General features: G+C 38.0%; 1 protein-coding gene across 1 annotated transcript in view; it reads left to right on the plus strand.

Annotated features, from left to right (window-relative positions):
* Window positions 1–26,031, plus strand: part of LOC136857368 (transcriptional regulator ATRX) — a 605,506-nt gene that overhangs the window by 105,042 nt on the left and 474,433 nt on the right. Inside the window, exon 8 of the mRNA XM_068225161.1 lies at window positions 9,965–10,085. Within this exon, the coding sequence (XP_068081262.1) occupies window positions 9,965–10,085 (121 nt within the window). The remainder of the gene's footprint in view (window positions 1–9,964; window positions 10,086–26,031) is intronic.

Here is a 26,031-nt window from a genome sequence, read left to right on the forward strand (position 1 = left end):
ATGATATAGATGTTGATTTCCATAGGGAACCTGAACTATTTGTTCCGAATGAGTAAATTTATAATACCAATTAAGTGGTCCATTACTGGACACGTAAGTTTTCCAGCTAATTCATTACTGGTTGCCAGCATTTTGCACCCATGTGCTAAGTTGGGTTCATCAGTTGGTACGTAGCACAGCCACCAAGATGCATGGCCAATGGATACCGTGGAGGGCATTGCGTAGGCTACTTGGAGCCACCGGCAGTGCCAATGCAGTATGAGACACTTCGTCTCATTACCAAAAATGATGCCTGCTTGGCCATCAGATGATACAGATGTTTATTCCCATACGGCACCTGAAAAATTTGTCCCGAATGAGTTAATTTATAATACCAATTAAATGGTCCGTTATTGGACATTATAAATTTTCCAGCTAACTCATTCCTGGTTGAAAGCGTTTCACCCCCGTGTGCTAACTTGGGCTCATCAGTTGGTACCAAGCACACCCACCAAGACGCATGGCTAGTACTTACCATGGAGGCCACTGCGCAGGCTACTTGGAGCCACCGGCAGTGCCAATGCACTATGGTGGGTGTGCTAGCAACCAGGATGTATGTGTCGTCTTCATCATTTCATTCTCATCATGACGCACAGGTCGCCTAAGGGCGTCAAATTGAAAGACCTGCACGTGGCGAGCCGAACATGTCCTCGGACACTCCCGGCACTAAAAGCAATACGCCATTTCATTTCATCGTATCACATAGTACCGCATTTAACTGAATAATGCCCGCACCCTCATTTTAGAAAGGCTCATTTTGAAGAAAATGAAATGAACTAAAATTCCTTTCATCGGAAGAGTAACTTAGGCATAAACAAATATTTCGTATCACTCCACGAGGTCTACGTTGTCTTCATGCAAATATCACTGCTATGAAATATATTTTCCATGAAAATGAGCAAGTAGGTCTACTTATGTGACAGGTATTTCATTAATCTGAACTTGCAATAGGCTCGATTCCCTGTAGATGGGAAGATTCATTGTCTCTTGCATCACTAGAATCCTCTCCTAAATTACTTACAAGTTTGTCACACTCCACGTGTAACGCCTGTAGGCGGCTGGAATATCTAATTAAAAGATAAAATCACAGCGACGAATAATATGATCAAGATTATGCAATTAATAAACGTCCTACATGGATAAAAGAACATGCAACATATTTCCAGGACTACAACGACTGATTTTCAGACACATTTTAGGTTATCTAAAGCTTCCGAACATAACCTGGAATTCCCAACACATAGGTAGGCCTAAAATGAATTCTTGATTATAGCTAATATCGTGTATGGTACACGACTGGGTGACTTTTAATGAAGAATGAAGGAATACTGACTTATTTTTTGAGTGACGTACAATGTGTAGGCTATAATTGTTTTTTCTTATTCCCTTTGTTAATGCTTTTTGCCAGCAAGTTCAAGAACAATTCACTCTCTTGGAAAGTCATATTAGGCTTTTTTCTCCGTTTCTGCTCTATAGCGGACATAATTTATGCAAATTATTTGCAAACCCAAATGGAATCAAAAACTTATTTACAGTTCGATAGTGGCAGCAGCACGTAGTTTTCTGTAGTTTTCTGTTTTCTGTACGTCAGTATGAAAAAATGCGGTTCAAACTGAGATTGAAATGAAAACTTAGTTTTGGTAAACCGAGATAATAAATTCTGTGGTGAATACGGAAGTGAGCGTTATCCCAAATAATGATATATCCGAGTTTTGAAAATCTAAGATAACGGCAAAAGTTACCCACGTTGGTGAATACACTTCTCACATGTCGTCTCTTTTTACTGGACAGTAACACGACCGATGGTGGATAATTCTTTTCATGCAATGTAAACACTTGAAATAGACACACCGGCAAAATCTGATGTTAGTTTTGCGATATAATAAAACCTCGTTAATTCAAAGTCTTTGTAATACAGAAATCAGACTTCCAATTATGTGATTTCGAATTAACAGCCATCTTGTAATTTAGAAATGCTAACCCTCACCAGTTTTTGCGGATTCTGCTTTTCCGCGTACTGCCTGCTATGTGATATTGTGGCTTTCCGTAAAACGCTGAATACAGAAGAATTATGATTTCACTCTATTTTCAACTGTGAAACAGGCTATAGACACACCGAAGTGAGTGAAAGTGCGGAAAGCTACCCCTGCACGTTCTGGAAGACGCGTTCTATTGTGACGTGGAGAAATTTTGAATTTAAATTACTCTGTAAAATAAGGTAATTTTTGGAGAGAAATAAGTTTAGAATTTGATAAAAACTATCCAATTGTAACGATTGTTTTACTCGCCAACGTACCTAACAAATAATAATATTAATATGGGGACATAATGTCAGCTTACTTTTAACGATTTTTGGAGACTCCAAACAAAACATACTAGGGTGTGCGTTAATAAAAAATGGAGACAACGAACGTACGAAATTAAACATTGTGATAAAGCGCATTACCACCATACCTGTAGATATCTGTAAATGCGTCGTGGAACTTTTGGCACTAGCGGAGTAATAGCATACCTAACCTAAATAATACGGTCTCTCTTATCTCATTTACAGCTGTTTAGGTAAATCCTGATGTGATAAATGTAGAGAACAAGCATGAAATATACTTAAAAATAAGGGTCTGGCTTTCAACAGATGCAGTTATCAAAAAGAATGCTTCCAGTCACTATGTATTACATTCGGAAGTACAATTCTTAACATACGGTAGTTATCAGCTGGTGGTTTGGCATGCTTTCTACTGCACAGCTTCATTTGGAAGGAGTGGCTTCTGCAACACATACACCAACTGGGAATATCAGAGACCTCCAGAAATCATTTGGGAATAGATTCACACTGTTTGGACTCTGTAACCAAGGAACAAAACTATTTTTAAAAGATTCAAAGAGACGGGACTTACAGGACACTTCTGGATTTAACCTATTTAAAATGGGAGCGATTACACAAGTGGCGTGATCTGAAAATTCCCGCTAAATTAAAATATAAATGGAAATTCAGATACGGTAATGGATAAATAAATTACATCTAGAAAGAAAGTGTTATTAAGATATTAACTTCATAGTTAAAGTAAATCTGGATAAATGAAAGAATTATTATTTAACAGGTTATTATTTAAAGATGGAAATTAGATATATATTCAAGATATGGAATGTACTGCTGTGAAGGGGCTTGATCTTTCATTCATGCATTACTTTTTTTTTGCTTTAGCATTCCTTGCTGAACTTTTACGGTTGGATGTGTCTATTCCCTCATTTAAAAAACATTGTATCATCACATTAAGATACTTGTCAATAAACAGCTCGGCACATTCCTGTCATTTTCTCTTGGAAGGACTACCCCTTTTGGAAGCGGCAGTAGCATTTGATGCCTTATTTTCTGGGAGATTCTGTGTTAGTACAGATCCCGGCTTTAATCCGAGAAGAGGGATAAAAGAAAGAAAGGCATGAAAATGTTGTCGATAATTATGTTTTGAGGAATATTTACGTACAATTAGGGCAATAATATAACATACTATTGGCTCTGTAGCTGGGGATTTCTAAAGTTGCTGGTCTAGAAATGATCTGAACAGATCTTATAATAATTACTCAAGCGTAACGTCCCTTCTTTCTTGTGCACCTTATCCAAATCATTTCTGTTATTTCAAAACCCACAGAACACACCTACAACACCATATCGGTATTGAATGTTAAAGGCTGCACTATACAACTAAATAAGCTCATTATTATTATTATTATTATTATTATTATTATTATTATTATTATTATTATTATTGGTTTAAGCCCACTAAGGCGCGCTGATGACGAGTTCTTCCTCGATGCTCTTCTTCGTTCCCAATATCTCTTGAGCCGTGTTGATAATTTCTTTCTCTCCTGTGAAAGGGGCTTCCTAGGGACTCTAGGTGGTGGGGTCCAAGACCGTACCATAGCACAAAATATGGAACGATCTTCTATATCAATTCTGAAATCCCAGCCGAATCCAAGCCCTTCTGTACTTCATTAAGCCATAAGCTTCCAGTCTTGTAGCTTTTAACCAAAGAGAAGATCTTCTTGGTAAGCTTGTTGCTGTCCATTCGTTGTAGGTGTCCGTCTTAAGCCTACTACATCACATGCTGGTATTGGCTGATTCTATCGATGCAGCTCAGAGTTCTATTTAAGTCTGTAGGTTCCATCTGGGAGCAATCTCGGTCCATGAATTTTCCTGAGGATACTTCTTTCGGCTTTCTCTAGATCATCCTTGTTGCTTTTTTTGTTCATCAGGAGGGTCTCTGAGGCGTACAAAAACTGTGGTCTGACAACAGTTTTGTAATGACAGATCTTAGCATTTTTCAAAATGCACCTTTTCTTATAATGGTTGTGGGATAGTTGGTACGCTGCATTGAGTTTGTTACATCTTTCTAGGATGGATCTACCGTCTCTACCATTGGGGTGGACCCATTCACCAAGATAGCGGAAGCGATTGACTCTCCCAATCTTTCCATGTGTGGTCGTCAAAGGGGGGTTTCCGGGATGGCAAGTCTCAAAGTACTTGGTTTTGTCGTACGATATCTGTAATCCTGTCTTCACCGCTGTCTCATGCAGGGCTTCGATAGCAATGACAGCATCCTTAGAGATGTTGGTTAGGATTGCAATGTCATCTGCAAATTCTAGGCATCTGATCTCAAACTTTTGGGTCCTGGCTTCAATGGCAACTGGTTTGATTTCTAGACTCCTCAGTGTACATTCCCAGTTTTTGATGACTTTATCAAGCACTAGATTAAACAGAATGGGTGGGAGGCCATCCCTGTCGTACTCCAGTTTTTATCTTGAAACTCCGAGATAGTTCTCCCCTGAATTGTTGTATCCGTAAGAGTCTGTTGGATGAGGGTGCGTGTGTTGTAATCGACACCTCGTTCTTGCAGTACGGAGAAGAGTGTCTGGCGGTCAATGAAATCATAAGCTGTTTTAAAGTCGACGAAAACCACGGCGATGTTCATACTCCTTACTCTTTTTAGTTGGAGAATGGTTTTTAGGTTGAAGATCTGCTCGGTTCAGGACCGTCCATGCCGAAATCCTCCTTGATATTCATCAATCGTTCGATCACTCTGGCTTTCCACATTGTCCAATAAAATCCTTGATAGCACTTTGTATGCTACTGACAGCAGATATATCCCTCGATAGATGTTATCACTGTGGTCACCTTTCTTATGTAAAGGGTGTATGATTATTATATTTTAAGCCAGTTAAAATATGGTTAAAATAAGGTCAGAAGTTTAGGAAATACTGTAAAATCTCTCTCTTTACATTTTCTTGTCACGAGAGAAACAGAAGAAAGGCTGCGAATCCTTCTGCCCTTCATAATTATTGCAGCCAAACACAGGACATATCCGTGTTGAGAGGAGATGTAAATGAATGACACACGCTACTATTTACTTAATGTTAACTTACTGCAAACACATCAATAACATCAACATATCTGCCAATCCTTCCGATTTACATAGAAACTTTCTGTTTTTAACTCGTCTTCAGGTTTTCTGATTTATTTTTACTTCCTATTTTTGACCATATGACCTCCAGTACGGTCAATACTCTTCGTCTAGGATAAATTCTTATATGCTTGTATAATTTACGCAACCTCATTTTCAAGAGTATTTATGCTTTATTTTGAGAGTGTATCACCCGTCACCTTCGTGTATCGTGTTTCCTACTCACCACAAGCAGCACGTGCTATACAGCTAGGGATTCGGGACGGCAATCGTCCTACAAGCAAGAGAGGCTGGTGCGCACTAGCGACTCAGTCGGGACGAGATTGAGTTTGTTATTGTGTGTTCGCTCGCTGTTAACATCGTTTATGTGTATAGTTTTGTCGGGGTTGTAGGTCACGTGTACATTCTTGCGGTTCTGTGCTTTTCCCCATGTCGAAGTCGAATGTTAATAATGTATGAAACATATTGATCTGTTTTTTATGTGGATTTTCATGTATTTTAGTGCATTTGTGTTCATTGTTACAATACCCCTTACCATGTCCAGTAAATCAGTATATAAATTGTCCAGCTAGCATGATCTCAGGGTTCGAATGTAACGGTGGTGTGATTTTACATGAGTTCAGACAGGCTACGGTATGATGAATACGGAGTTACTGAATTTCATTTCAACTAATGGATGTCTCCATCCTACGTACCAAATAATTGACAGAATGACTGAGGAAACGCATAACTTACATCTAATGAGACTTATCCTAAGATCTCAATCTATAAAATAACTCTCCATGTTTATATATTATCTTACCATATGGTTTATTAAATGCTTGAATGAAGATTATGGGAGGAGAAAATAAAAATAAATAAAAAACATTTTTTCTTTCTTGTCAGCACATTGAAAATAACCTGGTAATACTCTATTTACACATTGTCATGCCAATATAATCTAAATCTGATCACCATTCTTTGAGATGAGCTAACCTTGTGAAAACATTAACTTTGCTGACAGGAATATTTACACCACAAAGACACTAAATCATAATAATCCACCCTCAGGGAATCTTATCTTCAAATATTTCAATTCAATACAAATCCGTCAACGTATTTCCTTAATATCTGTATTTACGTCTTAACTTTTGCTTAAATGATCGAATTCTATATATCTTTTAACTTGACATAACTTCTAAATTGCTTCATTCGAATGCTTATTATTGGGATAACCTAATCTTACTCTACTTGGTATGATCTAAATATATATCACCTCAAACAGGCAATTTTCATTAGAAAAACATGTCCTATCTATTCCTAATTGATAACAGATCGACTGTAAGAATACTATGTTTGTCAGCCAATATGGGATTAATATCCTTTTCATATGCCCATGGCAATCTAGATTTATTCAACTGCTCAAATATGCTTGTAACAAACCATTATACACTTTATAACTATATCTTGTGTTTATTAAGTGAGTATATGTATGAGATGTTTATTCTAAATATTTCCTAGTAGGTCCTCTGTACTGATCTACCCTTTTCACAAAAAAGGTGACGAATCGACGTGAACAATTATCGAGGCATTTCTCTGCTCTTAATAACCTACGAGATTCTTTCACAGGCACTTCAAACTAGAGCAGAGGAACAGTTAGACTCGCACCTGGGAATACCAAGGAGGTTTCAGGAAAGGACGCTCGTGCCGAACAAATCACGAATCTTAAATTTATCATCTCCTACCTGAAACAGAGAAGTAAGAAATTTGTAGTCACCTTCATAGATTTCAGGAATGCTCAAGACTCAATTGACTGAGCCACTTATCGAAATCCCGAAAGAATTTGGCCTAGATAATAAAACAAGAGCAATTATCCAACAGACTCTTACTAACACCACCTCCAAAGTGAAATTCATGGGAGAGATTTCGGATGCCTTTGAAATGAGGATGGGAGTCGGGCAAGGAGAGGGTCTCTCGCCTTTACTTTTCAACTGCGTATGTGAGAAAGTCATCTGTGAGTGGAGGAAGGGAATAAGCAACAAAGGTTTTGAAGGGGAGGTCAGACTTGCCCTATAGAAATTTGAATCTGAATGTTGATTGCTTGGCCTTTGCAGATTACCTTGCAATTTTTTCTGATTTGCAAGAGAGCCGCAGAACAAATCAATGAGCTGAAGACACAAGTGGTAAAGTTGGAACTCTAGATCTCCTTCGAAAAAAAGAATTTCTAACAAATATTAAGTCAGCACCGAGAGTGCTAGAGGTAGGAGAAGCAAAAATAAAAAGAGTGGGTAGATTCCAGTACGTCGGAGAAAGAAGCCTTTACATCACAGATCAAGAAAATGGAAACGGCATATCAACTAACCGTAAATGTCTACTGGAAGAAATCTATATCCAGCATCAAGATACAGCATTACTGCACAGTAATATGACCAGAGACTTTATACGCTGCAGAATGCCTTACTCTGAACAGGAAAGGTCTGATGGAGAAATTAGAAATAAAAGAATGGCAGATCGTAAGGAAAATTCTAGGGCCAATCAAAGACAATGGTGAATTTAAAAGGTGACATAATCTTGAACTCTACACACATGTAGAAAATATCGCAGACCCCGTTCACAGGAGGAGAATTGTTTTCTATAGCCACATTGCCCGTATGAATCCTATAAGGCTGAACAACAGGATCTGCAATTTCCTTCTCAACAAAAGAACCAAGAAGGCGTGGTTCACCGAGGTAGAGAAAGACTTGCAAGAAGTGGGGATAACACAGGAGGATATCCAGAAGTGTATTCCGCTCAAGTGGAAACTCCAAGAGTATCGTGGTTTCAAGAAAAGCCAAAACTAAAAACTGGCAAAACATGGACTGAAGCGAGGAAGGAACAGCATAGGATTCAAATGCGGGAATACTGGGCACAAGGGAAAGGAAAAGGACAGCTGAATTAACGTGGTGCATAGAAGGCCGAAACGACAGAAAGAAGAATAAGTTGAGCCCATACATTAGCCATGATTGTTATGGTCTGACACTGTGATTAGCCAATTCGAGTCCTGTTAGTTGAAGAAATGTCATCACAATGTTAGCTGGCAGGGTAGGAGAGGTGGTGGTACACAGTTTATCACTATATTGTGTGCCAAAAGCCTGGATTCAATTCTAAAACCTCTCTGCAGTGCTCATATGGAGTGAGGGCATATGCTGCTATTGATGGTGATTCGTCATCCCGATGGCGATGTAAAGTGTTACGCAGACCCCTTGTTGCTATTCGACAGGAGTAGGCTATGTGCTTGCACTGGGTTTCATCCTCTCCCTTCCTACTATTATATATTACATCATTTATTTCATCTCATTAACTCCTCTGAGGAGGCTGACGTCGGAAAGGGGATAGTCATAAAAATTTGCTACGAAGGTTCATCACACTTCATACCCAACTCCGTAGAGAAACGGGACAAGGGTTGGATATAAAGTAACAATAATAGGCTGATGACGTGTATTTATATTAGTGTTAGATAATACATTTGAGGGGAATAGTATTTTGTTGTACCGTGCTGAGTGGCGGGAGTGCCGTGAGTAAAAAAATATGTTGCGGTACACTGATCTAGACAATGGACATACTCTTCTTAGGTACCACTCTGTTGCTGCCTTTGTCCTTTTCTGGGTATTGGATCTTGCTATATCCCAGCCCAGCTCTATTCCTTGGACCATTTCCCTTTTGTAAATCCTCTAGTCCAGGTTTAAACCTTATGGCAGTGTTATGAAGACAATGCCTCTGAGAAACACCCAGTGAGCTTGTTTCCATCCTTTGCTGATGGAGTAAATGTTGGTTGACTTATTTTTTAGTTGTGGACCATGTCTCAGCTCCATACATGAGAACAAGCAGAATACAAATGTCCGTTATTTCCTTTTTAATGTTCAGCAGAAAATCATTCTTGAGAATGAAGCTAAGTGACCCGTATATCTTCCAGGCTGTTGTTCTCCCAATTTCTTTATACAGCCTGCTCCGAAGGGACATATTCTGGCCTAAATAGACATATTCTTCAACACACTCTGTTGTTTTTCCATTCACTCTTTTGTTCCTGGAGCTGGGCTGGGCATATAAGCAAGAACCTATTCCCAAAAATGGACAAAGGCAGCAACTGCGTGGTACCCTAGGAGAAGACGTCCATTGTCCAGATAGTGTTATGCAACCTTTTTTTGTCATTAACTTTACCATTTGTAATCATGTCTACGAAATATCATAATACCTCTGCAAGAATGAGACAATAAGTGTAAAATTTTACAGGATCAAAAACACTTTGAATAGTTGTACACGTGTAGATGTGGAATCGGAATTCCAGTGAAGGAGATTTACTTAGTTATATTGGGAACTATTTTACACAGCTTGTTGGAAACTTGTTTTCCTTGTTTATTTAAAAGATCTAGGGTACGGTTTATTCTCAAATTGTATGATGTTACCATTAGTTCCATAAATTGTACTCATCTTGTGTTTTTTTTTTTTAAAAGGCAGTACAAGTTGATGAATAAAAGTAAACTACAAGAGCTGATAACTCAGAAGAAGTCTCCGACTAAGTTGTCTTCACGTGCATTACGGCTGAAACAACGGAAAGAATCTGGAAGTACTGATGTAAGCTGCCTTTTTGAATATTCTTTGTTTTCCCTGATTACATTTTAAGGGTATGAAAATATTGCAACCACAATAAAAGTATTGATTCCTTTTTCACTTTTCATTACATCCCATCATAATTGTAATCTTTTAAGACCAGTTCCATTAAAACGAATTAATGCTATAAGTGGATCATCATTGTCCATTTCCCTTGTCCAGCCCCCGTCAGGTTGCGTGATGTTTATGGCCCCTTTCCATCTTCCTCTATCCGACCACCATTGTTCCTCTTCAACTGTGTTCCAATCCAGGAATCTTCTAATTGTACTATTCTTGATTGTTATCAGTCACCTTAGTCTGGGTCTCCTTCCTCCTGTCATCCACTTTGGCATCCTTCCCTCTTCCATCCTCTTAATATGTCCAAACTATCTAAGTATATCTCTCCATTTTGTCGAAAAACTTTTCTGCTCCCATGTCCTGTCTGATGTTCTCATTTGTTATTCTGTCCTTTCTTGTCTTTCCTATCACACTTATTAAACAAATTAATTTCATTGGCCTTTATCAATATCCAGGTCTCCACTCCATACGTCAGTATTGGGCAGTAGCACATCTTATACATCAGCTCTTCACACTTCATTAGTAGTTCCTTCCACCACACCAGGTTTCTCAGACTCTGATAGAACGCATTTCCTTGTTGAATCCTTTTACTGTTCTCCGTATCCAGCACTGCATCCTGCATCAGTTTGCTTCCCTAGTACTTGAACCTTTCGACAATTTCAAGGTTTTGTGCCTTTATTTTCACAATTCCTTTTCCTTTCCTTTATCCTTTAGTCAACACCCATTGTCTTCACCTTTTCCATGCTGATTTTCATTCTATCATTTTGAATAATTTCACTTAGTATATCCAGTTGCCCTTGCACTTCCTGTTTTTGGTCACTACACCAAAATGTCATCTGCAGACACCATTACCGTCACCTCCCTGTCCCCATATTTTACCTTTGTCTCTTTCACAATTTTATCTGATGAATAACAGTGAAGTGCAGAGGAGACGATAGTAATACAGTGTGATGATTCAGCAATAGATGATATAACAATGTTAGAGGTGGAATTAGCAGTCCATAAAATGAAAATGGAGAAGACCCGAGGGATGGATGAAATTAGTGTAGAAATAATACAGGATGCTGCTGGAACTTTTGCGCTACAGTGTGTGTACAGATTGTTAAAGTGCATGTGGAAACAGAAACATGTCAGAAGACCGGGAAAAGGGAATAATAACACCAGTCTTTAAGAGGGGGTGACGAAAAAGTGTGTGATAACTACGGAGGAATCATACTCTTTATCACAAGTGGCAAAAATACTGAAAAGGATATTAGAGAGGCAAATGGGAAGAAAGGTAGGAGAGTTGCAAGAGGAACAGTATGGCTTTTGAATTGGAAAACCTACTGTGGACCCAAACTTCAGCATGACACAATTAATTGGGAATTTGGAAAGGATCTGGTCTTGACATTCATAGATCTAATGAAAGCATACGATTCTGTTCCCTGGGAGATTTGGAAAACCATGGTCAAAAAGGGACTAGGTACATAAACTGTAGAAATGGCTCAAGCAATGTATGGAATGGTTTAGAAATGAAACTGGACTAAGACAGGGGAGTGTGCAGTCACCTCTTTTATTTCTAATGGTTATGGACAAAATTGTAAAGGAGACAAAGGATTCATATGGGAATGGGGATGTGAGGTTATTACTGATTGCAGGCAATATTGTGGTCTGGGGAATGACAGCAAAGAAGTACAAGAAAAATTAGATGCACTGAACGAGAAAATTGAAAAGTTTGGTATGTAAATCAGCGCCGAGAAATGCAAGACCATGGGGATATCAAGAAGAGAAAGACAAAGGAAAACCATTGTGAAAACTGGTGGTCAAAGACAGTTTCAATTATCTAGGGATTGTATTAATACAGAATTCAAGGCTGGACATGAAGATTAGCAAGAGAGAATGCATTCTGCCCGAGTCTAAGAAACCTTGTCTGGAATAAGGAAGTGTAAGGAGATAATGTACAAAATGTGTTTATAACTGTTAGATTCTTCAGTCTGCTAAAACCAATTTTGAATAAATAAATTTATAAACTACCTGAAAAAGGAAAACATATGGTAGCTGAATTGTACCTGAAAAGGAAACAAGTTAATTCAAATAGAATGACATGTTTCGTTCTTGAAAGAACTTCATCAGATTCTATCAAATCACACTCAGAATATTTAGAAATGTATAAACATTTGTTTATATCTGTTTAAATTCTTTACCATAATTATTAAAATTTGGTCTTTTAACAAAGTCATCTCTTCTCTCCACTCTAGCATGTACCCATTTTGACCTATGTAGCTGAGACTTGGACAGTGACAAGTAGGGATGAGAGTAGAATTCAACTGCAAAATTAAATACCTAAGAAGTATGATAGGAAAGACAAGGAGAGACAGAGTGAGAAACAAAGACGTGAGAAAGGATGTGGGAATAGGAAACCTAAATGAGAGAATTAATAGGAATAAATTAAGATGGTTTGGGCATGTTAAGAAGGTGGATGAGAAAAGAATACAAAAACAGATGATGGAGATCAAGTTCAAGGGAAAGGGAGTGCCGGGGAGGCCTAGAACAACGTGGTTCGATTCACTAAAGGGGAGTGCGCGAAGAAACCTGGACTTGGACAAAATGGTGGAAGGTGAGAGGAAGATGGAGAAGTGCCATAAATTCCCTGCCCTGACCTGATGGAAATTGGATAAGGGGAAAGGAGAAGGATGATAATAACAGTGTTGACAGCATACTTCCTTGTTGTAGTCCAGTTTCATTCCGAAACTACTCTGTTCTCCGTATGTGTCTAGATACTGCTGCATCAATTTTTGTACATTGTTTGCACACATTGTCATGTTTTCCAAATCCTTTCTGTTGCATTACTTTCCATTCCTCTGCTGTGGGGTGAAGGGAGGTACAAATGCAAGGGCGTGTACTGTTCGTAATATATATATAAAATAACATGTCCTGACTGTCCGGTCCCATGGCTAAATGGTTAGTGTGCTGGCCTTTGGTCACAAGGGTCCCAGGTTCGATTCCCGACAGGGTCGGGAATTTTAACAATCATTGGTTAATTTCGCTGACATGGGGGCTGGGTGTATGTGTCGTCTTCATCATCATTTCATCCTCATCACAACGCACAGGTCTCCTACAGGTGTCACATTGAAAGACTTGCACCTGGCGAGTCGAACATGTCCTCGAACACTCCCAGCACTAAAAGCCATACGCCATTTCATTTTCCTGACTGACTCACTGATTCATCATCTCTGAGCCAAAACTACTGGACATAAAGAAATGAAATTTTGGGGATACATTTGTGTTAGGGTGTAGGTGCTCACTAATGGAGGATTTTTGGATATTCCGGTGCTAAGGGGATGAAAAGGGGTGTGAATTTTTAAAATGAGGATCTATATCTCAAAAAACTGAAGATGTTACAGACATGAAAATTGGTATTTGGATTCTCCTTTGTAAATAAACATGTATTTTTGTGTTTTTGGATAATCGAATGAATAGGGGATGAACAGGAGTGACAAACAGGGTGAATCTTTAAAGAGACTATAACTGCAAATTATCTCAGACAGGTAACATATTACAGGCTTGAAAACTGGTATTCGGAATTTCCTGTAAAAGTAAAGAAACATACTTTTTTTTTTTTTTTTGGAAATTCTACTTAAGAGGTACTGAAAAATGGGGTGAATTTTTTAAATTAGCATATCTACAGTATATCTCAAAAACTTAACATGTTGCAGATGTGAAAATTGGTATTTTGTATCTCATTTAAAAAATAAACACACATTTTTTGGGGGCGGGAATCAACCTGGAGGGGGGCGGGGGATGAAAACTGAGATTAATTCCTTTTACGAGGATACATATATCTCAAAAACTGAAGATGTTAGTCATTATAATTGGTGTTTGGAAGCTTTTTTAACCACTTGAGTGGCGGGTTCTGGCAGACCTCCTGTGCCAGAAAAGTGAGGTTTTTTCTGAGGAAATTATTTATTTTTAGGAAGCAAAGAATGAATAACAATTATTAAGGGAACACATTCATATATTATTCAAGGTTAATAAAAACTTACGTTACACTCTATTTACACTTTTTTACAGTAGGCCTGTTATATGGTTTCATAAAATATTGGTGGGTTGAGAGTACTGTTCTGTGAGCAATACATTTTTATTTCAGGCTTTCATATTATTCCCATCAACAACACAAACACAATAAAGTGGCAAATTTCGTAAGAGTTTGTTTCTTTCCAAATCTATGTCCTTATATGTGGAGATCTATTTACTAGTTTTTCAATTCATTTTAGCATACATATTTTTATTTTAAATTTTTTTGTCAGTGTCAAATTTACAACTTCCATCCATTAGGAACAGTTCAAAACAGTCAATCGCACTCTCCTCTGGTTATAATCCAACCCTCACACTAGGATTTCCCGTAACTGGAATTATGTTAACCCTTACCCCTCGAATTAAAGTTCTCTGTGTTGCCTCTACTACTCGTATTTTAAATGTACATTTTTATCTTATATGACCTGTATTAATCTTTCACGATTTGGGAGATAGCACTTGGTTTTAAATGATGTAGAGGCTATGCACGTTTACAGCAAGCTATACGGGAGCAACTAAAAGCAATATGTGGAATTTAAGACGAATTATTTTGCATTTTTATTATTACCGTTATCGCATACCGATTGGTTTCTTTAATAATTTAGTGTACAAATTATCGCTGAAAAGCAATTGAAAAACTCTATTCAGTCTCTGTTTTCACACCTCGCGGTAGTATGTAGGCTGAAACCACTGTAAACGGCAATTTCTTGAAATCTGAATCTGTTGATTTATAATTGTGCCAGCCGTCAGCATCAGGTACATGTTGAGTTACGGTACACAAACCGACCATCGTCTGTTCACTTTTAGGCATCGTGAAATGCTATTAGATATATTCATTAGGAGCAGAGGTGCGAAAATACTGAGGTTTTGTGTGTTGCCTGACATATACAACATATATATGACTAGAAGAGCACATGGCGGCCATGTTTGTTTACTATGTGCGTGATTTGACTGCTGACGGCTACACTGCCATCTAAATAATGGATTTTTGACTGATTGTCGAGTAGTATCTGGATTCTACAAAGTTCCACGCGGAACCAAAAGATGGCAGTACAGTATAACATCGTGTATTTTGTCGGCTAAGAGACGGCAGACGAGCGGTGGGCGATAAAATGCCGTGTCGGGTCTCTCCCGACATGCGACCGGAACGGGAATATCGTAATGTCGGGCCTCACCCGACAGACGAGTGGTAAAGGTTAAGTTGCACACTATCCCCGGGCTTATACCTTTTGCATGCAAATGTATATTCAACATCTCCTACCATCACCCTAGCTTCTGACGTCATATTTTCTTCACTTTCACTAGAAATACTAAGGTCATCATCCGAAGAATCAGTAGAATCATTATCACTACTATCGGAAATACAAATGTCACTTGGAGATTCATCTTTGATGTAGTTCCTTATTTTGTCTTCAGACGAACATCTCTTCCGTTTTGCCCTCGCCGTTTCTGTTTACCTCGTCAGCTTTCCAGAGTTTGTATATGTAGAGAAGATAAGGCGTATTTTAAGCCAGAAACTTCGTGAATACAGCTGTAAACCCTCCCGCAATCTGTTGAGAATTCTGGAAAACATTTTCCAAAGAGATTACAGTACCCGTGAAATTATTGGGGGGTCGCAAAATCAAAACTGCAGCTAAACAAGAATTTCTTGGGCAGTGAAGTTATGGGCAAGCGTGCACCACCCGAGAATTTCTCGGGCGCGCCACTGAAGAGGTTAAAGAAACAGGTATTGTTTGTTTTTGGAAAATTCACTTAAGTTGGGAGTGTGAAAAGAAGTTTAATTCTCTTTATGGAGAAATTTATATCTCAAAACTGAAGGTTACAGACGGGAAAATTGGTATTGGAATCTCCTTTAAAAATAAAGGTGCATATTTTTTTTGGGGGGTGACCAACTTAACGGATGGGGGTGGGGTGAAAAAGGAGTAGAATTATTTTCATGAGGATACTTATATCTCAAAAACTGAAGATGTTACAGACGTAAATTTGTATTTGGAATTTTCTTTCAAAGTATAGAAACACACATTCTTTTGTCTGTGCAAAATCCATTTAAGGGGGTGAATTAATTGAAAAATTAGTTGAATTCTTTGTATGACAATACTTATATCTCAAAAGCTAGATGTTGCAGACGTGAAAATTAGTATTTGGAATTCCTTTAAAAATAAACACGCATTTATGGGGGGAAATCAACTTGGGGAGCTGGGGTAGTGAAAAAGGAGTTTCTTTTTATGAGTATACTTATATCTCAAAACTGAAGATGTTACATTTGTGATAATTGGTATTTTTATACATGATATTGTATAGGTTTTTGGGCTTGCGCCGTGTCAAGGAAATAAGGAGAAATTCTTAACGTTTTGCAGAAAACTGTGCTCTGCGTCCTCAGAAGAATTCTCAGCTGTCCACGAGAAAGGCTTCTTAAACAATGACATGTTTGAGTTTGGAATGTTATAATTCGTTATAATAACGTTATAATTTCCAAATTCGTACGTACCTCGTCGCCAGGTGTTTCATTCCAGGCTTATATCTATGTCTTACACCAGTCATTTGTTATGCAAACACGTTATGTGAACCGTTTAGTCTGATTGTGATAGTTCGGTCAGCTTCCGCTTCGAACGCTAGCGTTGTGCCACGTCCTGGGGACCATCTGGTGGTGAATGAACGTACCATTTCCATTTCTACTTCTATTATAACGTTCCAAACTCAAATGTGTCATTGTTTAAGAAGCCTTTCTCGTGGACAGTCGAGAATTCTTCTGAGGACGCAGAGCACAGTTTTCTGTGAATCGTTAAGAATTTCTCCTTATTTTCTTGACATGGCACAAGCCCAAAAGCCTATACAATATCATGTCTATAAGTACAGGCCATGAAAGCATTAATGGCAAAATTGGTATTTTGAAGCTCCTTTATAAATAAAGAAACAAGTATTTTTGGTTTTCGGAATATCCACTTAAAGGGGTGGAGGGTGAAAGGAATTGAAAAAATTTCTTTTATGGAGAAAACTTATATCTAAAAAACTTAAGGTTACACACGTGAAAGTTCGTATTTGGAATCTCCTTTAAAAATAAACACAAATTTTTTGGAGGCGGGGGAATCAAATTAATGGGCTGGGGTGAAAAAGGAGTTGAATTCTTTTTATGAGGATACTTATACCTCAAAAACTAAAGATGTTAAAGATGTGAAAATTGGTATTTGGAATCGCCTTTAAAAATAAAGAAACACACACATTGGGGGGGGAATCAGGTTAACGGGTGGGGGGGAGTGAAAAAGGATTTGAATTACGTTTATGAGGATACTTATATCTCAAAAAATGAAGATGTTACAGGCGTGAAAATTAGTGTTTGAAATCTCCTTTAAAAATAAAGGAACATTAAAAAAAAAATTTTTTTTTGAAAATTGACGTAAGTGGTGTGGGGTTGAAAGTAAGTAAATAAGGTGTTGGAATATGTTTATGAGGATACTTTATCTTAAAAACTGAAGCTCTTACAGACGTGAAAGTTGGTATTTTGAATTTCATTTCAAAATAAAGACACATATTTTTTGTTTTTGGAAAGTCCACTTATGGCGGGAGATGGGTGGAAAGAAGTGAAGAAGAAATTTAATTATTTTTATGAATATACATTTATCTCAAAAACTAAAGGTGTTACAGACGTACAGAAGTGAAAACTGGAATTTGGAATCTCCTTTAAAAATAATGAAACATATTTTTTTGTTTTTGGAAAATCCAGTTAAAGGGGCTGAAAGGAACTGGAAAATCGAGTGATTTTTTTAAAATGAGTACCTGTATATCTACATTATATGTCAAAAACTTAACATGTTAGAGACAGGAAACTTGGTATTTGGAAAGTCCTTTAAAAATACGGGAACACATAGCTTTTTGTTTTCGGAGAAGGCACTTAACGGGAGGTGAAAAGAAGTGAAGAATAGTTGAATTATTTTTTATGAGGATACTTTATCTTAAAAACTGAAGGTGTTACAGACGTGAAAATTGGAATTTGGAATCTCCTTTAAAAATAAAGAAACATATATTGTTATTTTCTGAAAATACACTTTAATAGGGGTGGGGGTGGAGGAAGGACTGATCAAGGGGTTAAATTCTTTTTATGGGGATACGTATCTATTTCTCAAAAACTGAGTTTTGGGTGAATTTTTATACTTCAGGAGTTTTCAGATAATGTCTTAATACAATGCCGAGGAACGATTACTTTGATCAAATTACGAAATCCACGCGAGCAAAGCCGCGGGTAATTGCTAGTATGTAATATTTTGATTGTTGATTTTTGAATTACAATAATTGCCTGATGTTAAATTTAAACAGGAACATTCATTCAGTGTTGTTGTGGAAAGCAGTGAAGTAGTGTTGGCTACTGAATGCATGATTCGAAGCACTCGATTCATTCAAGTGTCCGAGTGCATGTATTCACAGGAACGGCGAGCTCACGGCACACAATTCAGCTTACTCCCAGCGGACAGTGCTGAGTGGCGCACTCACTGGATGTTGACGGGGAGCCGAGCTTCCGCTGCAGCGAGACAGTGAAACATGGCACATCGAAAGAGTATTGAACGAGCACAGTTCAGTGAGACACAAGATACACACCGCTCCTTATCGGCACACTGGACACTGGCGGAGAGCCGAGCTTCCACTGCAGCGGAACAGACAGCGAGCCATGGTACACCGAAAGAATCGTACGTATTCGCGGATCAGTGAGACACACACACAGTTCATTATCGGTACACTGGACATTGGCGGGGAGCCGAACTTCCTCTGAAGCAATACGTACAGAGCCATGGTACACTGAAATAATCGTATGCTCTAGTGGACTCTCGAGCTCAGCTCATTTGAAAATAATACCCACTTGCATTCACTGTCCTCTTCTTTTAAATAATAGATGGATTTATTTGCAGTGTTAATAGGTAGTCAAAATATAATTCTGAAGTAGCTAGTAAGTAGGTAGGCTATTAGGTTGTACTATTTATTAGTTTAATGAATCTTAGTATTATCACTTAGTTGACAATTGACAATTAAACTTGACTGTAGCCTGCCCTATGACTAAGAGTCATGCTCAGGACCACTCAAAAGTACCTGTTTTATATTCGAAAGAACGGCTTAGTATTCTCTCAGTTCATATGTCACATCGTTGCACAAGACTTCAATCATGTGTGGACAGTATGTGAGTCAACTGACGCAATAACTTAACCAACTATGTTGAATCAGAAAACTAGCGGGCTACTGTACATCTCGGGTAGCCTATACAAAATATGACGATTTAAAAAATCCTCAGGTGATAGAAAAATACATATTTTCAAAAATGACTGAGCGAGTTGGACGTGCGGTTAGTATCACGTAGCTATGCGCTTGCATTCGGGGGATGGTGGGTATGAATCGTACCGTCGGCAGCCGTTAAGATGGTTTTCCATAGTTTCCCCATTTTCACACCAGGAAATGCTGGGACTGTAGCTTAATTAAGGCCATGGCTGCTACCTTCCTAATCCTAGACTTTTCCCATCCTGCGTCGCCAGAAGCCTTTGATGTATTAGAGCAGAGATGCCAACTATTATGATTCAATCGTAATAATTACGAATTACCCCTCATAATTGCGCCTTTATGAATCACACACCACAAATTACGATTTTTTATTGATTTTAAAATCTAAGTGCGTGAAGTGTTCAGAAGGATACACAAGGAATGCCATTACAGTTTGAATTCTCAGAATATTATTTTCAGATTTCTCAGTAATCACTTATGCCCTTTTCCTGTCCCTCGTTAAGAATATTTCGAGTTCGTGCCGAATGCAGTGTGTGCTTCCAGTACTGGCAAAATAGAAAACAGGCACCTGTGAAGTGGTATATTTTGCGGAGTTGTTGTCTTTGTTTGTCATATGATCAGACTCCATGCAAGTATGCGAGTTCTTTTGTCTTTGTTTGGGCGGCAAAGTAGTGACAAACTCCATTTCATTGTCAATACTGTGTGCGTGACTGTTGAAGAAATATTTATTGCAATTTTGTTTGCCAAATTTACATATATTGCTATTATAAGATATATGCTAAACGTGAGTTTCGAAGTGCGAAAGGTTTGAAATAATGAAGCAGTTTCTTGTGCGGGAAAATACGTGTGATGACGTGACCGTGACTAGTGTCACTAGTAATTAAAAAAAAATATTTAAAAAAAATTAGGGAGAAATACTGCAAAAAATGACCCTGTTTACTGCGTTCCTCAAATCTCATTCACACGTGTTTTGTAGTGTGTGTGTGTGTGTGTGTGTAGCCGCGATTTTTCAGATGCGCATGATGAGGAAGAACAAGACTGAATTCCGTGCTGATATGAACTCCGTACTGTTTAGTGCTCTATTAGTGCAGAGGATGCACATGATATCAAAAGAAAAAGCATGTCACCAATGCACGTTTACCAGACAGGAACTACAGGCTGCTAAGAAAGCAACTACAGTAGGCCTACTCAACAAAATAATGATCCTTCAACCTCCACTCAGATATGTACTGCAGATCACCTGTTACTTTAGCAGGTCAGAAACACACACTCTTTATATGCCAGTCTTTGAATATGTTACATCTGGTTGAAATATATGTTGCTCATTTATTTTTCAATTATATGTAAGTTAGTACGATCTCGGGAGAATAATTTCTACGGGCGCCACCGCCGCCGCCACTCCCCACCCTCTTGCCGTGATGGCTGCATTACGAATTGCCTTTGTTGAAAGTTGGCATCTCTGTTAGAGTGACTAGCATTTTTTTTGTAAGAAAAGAGTTCATAGTGTGAAGACCAGATGGCAGCAGCGAGCACTGAATGCTGTTGCTGCTGTCTTACCAGTACATACTACACAGATACAGTAGGAGCGGTGACTAATGTGCTGTGAATCAGATCACAGTATTGATTCAGTAACGTGAATGGAATAAAATGAATCGATTCAGTAAAATGAATCGAATGTCCCATCACTACAGTGAAGGAAGAACCTGTTGAAACTTCTGCATTGTTATCTATTCAAATCTATGGTGATAAACCACTTTTTTGGCTTTTTTTGACATAACCTTTTTGTATTTTATCGTGTCAAGGAAATAACATTAGGAACTATATTGTATATTTCTTTGACATAGCAAAGGTATCAACCTGAATATCATAGTTTTCACTTGTTCATTTGTTCTTTTCACTGCATTATGGAAACTTTTACGTCTAGTTATTTAACTGAATATTGTGATACTGATTTGGTTATTTATATCCATTTATATAGGCCTAATAATTTCATTTACACCTCTCAAAATAGGCCTAATAAAATAGCAAAACATGTTATCTGTATACAGTAGAAGTCTGTTATAGCCGGAATTCATAACGGTGAAAAATTTACCGCTATAGCGGATTATCGTTATATCCGATTGTTCGTGAAAGTCGGGAAAAACCGTATACACATTGAAATTGGTATGAAAGAGCAATCAGTTCGTTCAAAATTTAGTTTAATTTATTTTTGGAAATGAGACATAGCTCTCATAGTGCATTGGCACTGCTGGTGGCTTCAAATAGCCTATGCAGTGGCCTCCACGGTATGCACTAGCCTTGCGTCTTGGGTGGTGTGCTAAGTCCCAACTGACGAGCCTAACTTAGCACACGAGGGCGAGACGCAGGCAACCAAGAATGAGTTAGCTGGAAAATTTATAATATCCAATAACGGACCATTATATTGTTATTATAAATTTACTCATTCAGGACAAATATTTTAGGTTCCCTATGGGAATCAACATCTACATCATTTGATGGCCAGGCAGGCATCTATTTTTGGAAATGAGACATAGCTCTCATAGTGCATTGGCACTGCTGGTGGCTTCAAATAGCCTATGCAGTGGCCTCGATGGTATGCACTAGCCTTGCGTCTTGGGTGGTATGCTAAGTCCCAACTGACGAGCCTAACTTAGCACACGAGGGCGAAACGCAGGCAACCAAGAATGAGTTAGCTGGAAAATTTATAATGTCCAATAACGGACCATTATATTGTTATTATCGCCTTTGAGTGTCGACGATAGAGCACGCAAATGTATGTAGTGAGAAAACAATACCGAAGATGTTCAGTCGCATTTTGTGGCAAACCTTTCAGTTTTCTTATTCCAACAGCGTCATTTAACTTAACCGTACTATATGTATGATGAAAATATACTTGGGTCATCTGTCGATAAGTCACGTGCATGCGGGGTAAGGGGTGCAGAGGGTAAGCATGGCTGCTGCGCATGCGCCAATCTCAAGTCTCGAGGCCTGACAAGAAACATCCGTTCCGTCCTCGATGATTCTTGTGAATTAAGGTGCTGCTGTGGAGTTTAAAATTGGTAGTCCAATTGCGCTTTAGTTACACATTCACTGTACGTACTGCATAATGGACAGTTTAATAATGAACGTGCATCTCTTTCAGAGAATTCACACTGTTTATCATATAGATGTTGATTCCTATAGGGAACCTGAAATATTTGTCCCGAATGAGTAAATTTATAATACCAATATAAATGGTCCGCTATTGGACATTATAAATTTTCCAGCTAACTCATTCCTCGTTGCCAGCATTTTGCCCCAGTGTGCTAAGTTGGGCTTATCAGTGGGTAGGGTCTGACACATCCCACTCTGATGAGTCTAGTGTCAGACCTAAGACGAAACGCTGGTTAATAGTAGAGCAAACGTCTGAAAAGCCTTACATCTGATATGTTTTTGACATTTTTGACATGCTCTATTGGTGTAAAATATCTAATTCCCTCCATGGGAATTTAGAATTTTCCATTAGTAACTGCTATCGAACAAGTTATTTATGCATTTATTTCAAAAACATGTTCTCTTTCATTTTGAATCTTCTTTATGCAACAACAGTCGACAGGTATTACTAATTGCCTCAGACATCGCCTTAGAATGTCGGCGAGAGAGCTCGCTAGTGGACATAGCAAGGAAACAATACCGGCAATGATAGACCGCATGCAACATAATCGCTGGGGTGCATAAATATCGGTAATGGAAAATCGTGCGCGCTTAATCGCTTGTAATAACGGATGCTTCAGTGATAGAGCTCTCACTGTAACGAAAGCATAAGGCACAGTTTAATATAGGTATTTTGATAGGGCAGACAAAAACTGTCGTTATAACGGAGTTCTTGTTATATGCCGTACTTGCAATAGCGGACTTCTACTTTATATAAAATACGAGTTTTTTCTGTGCATTGCTGAGAATTTAAAAAGAATGGTATTTCTGTATCGGTCATGTCCACAGTAACAAGGAAATGCACTTTTTAATTTTCGTCATTTCTGTCTCCGTCTATCTGTATGTACGGGCATCACGAGAAAATGGCTAAAGAGAATGTAATAAAAATTGGTATGTAAAGTTGGGGAATGATGCACTACAATCTAGGCTATAAATAATTTTATTCACGTTGAGTGAAATGGTAGTATAGGGGAAGGCCTAAAATTTAATTCTCAAATATTTGTTATTAGTGATCCTATCGATAAATACTACATAACTATGGTTATATAGAATTAAATTTCTGACATTTATGTCTTATACATTTTTACCATGTCAGCTATGATAGCAGAGATATTCGTGAATTTTGATTTTTGTTGCTAAGTCCATGTCAACGCCGAACCACGAGAAAATGGGTGAACGGAATTTAATGAAAATCGGTATTTAAAGTCTGGGAATAAGGTGCTACAGTCTAGGTTGTAAATAATTTTTATTCATGCTGTTTCCACGGTAAATATATATGCGTGTGAAGCAATTATGCATGCTACTGCTATCTATAGTTATTGTATAGAACCTTTAGGAATGTCACAGCCTTCTAGATGTGTTAAAACTTTGTTTTATGAGTTTTATGGATAAATAAAGAACGAGCTATTGTTCACATTAATCGGCTGTGAAAATGGCGGCGCGTAGACAGGGTAATGCTACTTCGTCTGATTTTTAGATGAAATCGACAGGAGTGATAATGAATTATCAGTTATGGACAGTGAGTTTAATGTTTCTGAGACTGATGATGACAATTCTAGCAAAAATATTAGTTGAAAGCGAGAATGAAAGCGATATAAATAGTAGTGAACCAGACAATGGCTGGAGAGTTTATTGCCCAGCTGATCCGAATTTTGTGAAGAAAACACCCACTTTGATTAGTGATTTCTCACCTCACCTCAACTCAACTCCTGTTGAATTTTTTACTCTATTTTTTACGGAAGAATTGGTACAACAAATTGTTGATGAGACTAACTGCTATACAAGAGAAAAAATACAAATGAATGCTTCGAGAAGTACCACACGGAGAAGAAATATAACAGGGGAAAACTGTCTTTCAGCTACATTTTTATTGCTTATAGTATGTGTCTAGAGTGATTAATTCATAATGTTGTGAGTCAGACTTTGTATCTTCTCATTATACCTTCATTGTAACTATACAGCTTTTTTGAAGGAAAAAAAAAAGACGACTAGTGCAGGACTACACAAGGAAAAACATTGTCCGCAAAGGGTTAAAATGTTTAAATACCTATGTTCCTGGTCCTATCGAAAAGTATTACATAGCGTAACAGAAGTTATAGAGAATATGTGTTCCAATCAGTTACATCTTATACAGTTTTACTGGTACCATACCGATCATGATAATAGAGCAATGAATTTAGACTTCTGTTGTGTAGTCCATATCAACTGGCAAAGGTTTTTATCAGGATTGTTTTAAGATGTAAAACCGCGTGGTCATCAGTTTGTATCGGCAAGGAAAATAGTGAAAATGATTATAAAAAATGGGAAAAAATCGTAAAGGAACGGTTGCATGAAGAATGAGACAAGAGGGAGTCAGGAAAGAAGCAAGGACTGCCTTCACATTAGATGCTCTGAAGGCCTACATTATCAAAAGCTCATGAAACTGACCAACAGTAACATTATATTGACCATTGTCATCTCTGATAGATGGGATTACTGTTTTTTCTGAGTAAAACAGTCTGCCTGAATATTGGCAGAAAGTAGCTGGGGAGTTAGATAACTTTGCACATTCTATACGATTGTCCCGTCAACGACGGATACTGCAGCTAGGAACTAATAAATGTTATTTCTTAAAATACAGTGGAAGTCTGCTATAACGGGTACGGCATATAACGAGAACCCGTTATAACGACCGTTTTTGTCTGTCCCTTCAAAATTCTAATAATAAACTGTGTATTATCCTTCGGTTGCAGTGAGAGCTCTATCACTGTCACATCTGTTATTATGAGCGATTAAGCATGCGCATTTTTTTCTGTTACCAACATTTATGCACCCAGCTATTATATTGCATGCGGTTGATCATCTTCGGTATCGTTCCCTCGCTATGTCCACCAGTGAGCTCTCTCGTCATCATTTGAAGGCGATGTTGGAGTCGATTGGTAATACCCATCGACTGCTGTTCCGTAAGGAAAAATTGAAATCAAAGAGAACGTGTTTTCATAATACATGTGTAAATAACCTGTCTGGAAGCAGTTAACTCTTAAAAATAAAAGCTGAAGTAAACAATCACTTAATTTTAATGCTAAATACTGGAGTGAAGTAAGAATGAGATACACCTCAAGATAAGGCAGAGTGCATTATTGATTTCAGAGGTTAGTTCTATGTTTCTCAGGTCTGGTTAAATTTTGAAAAGGCTATTATGTAAATTTATAGCGAGAAGGTTATCATTTCTCTACTGGCGCTTGAAATATGTTTTCTTGATAGTTAGGTGACGTCGTTTGAATAAGAAAACTGAAAATGCCATAAAATGCGATTGATCATCTTTGGTACGGTATTGCTTTCTCACTATGTGTACTTGGGAGATCTCTCC

Source organism: Anabrus simplex, chromosome 1 (genome assembly GCF_040414725.1).
Source record: "Anabrus simplex isolate iqAnaSimp1 chromosome 1, ASM4041472v1, whole genome shotgun sequence".
In the NCBI taxonomy this organism is placed as follows: Eukaryota; Metazoa; Arthropoda; class Insecta; order Orthoptera; family Tettigoniidae; genus Anabrus; species Anabrus simplex.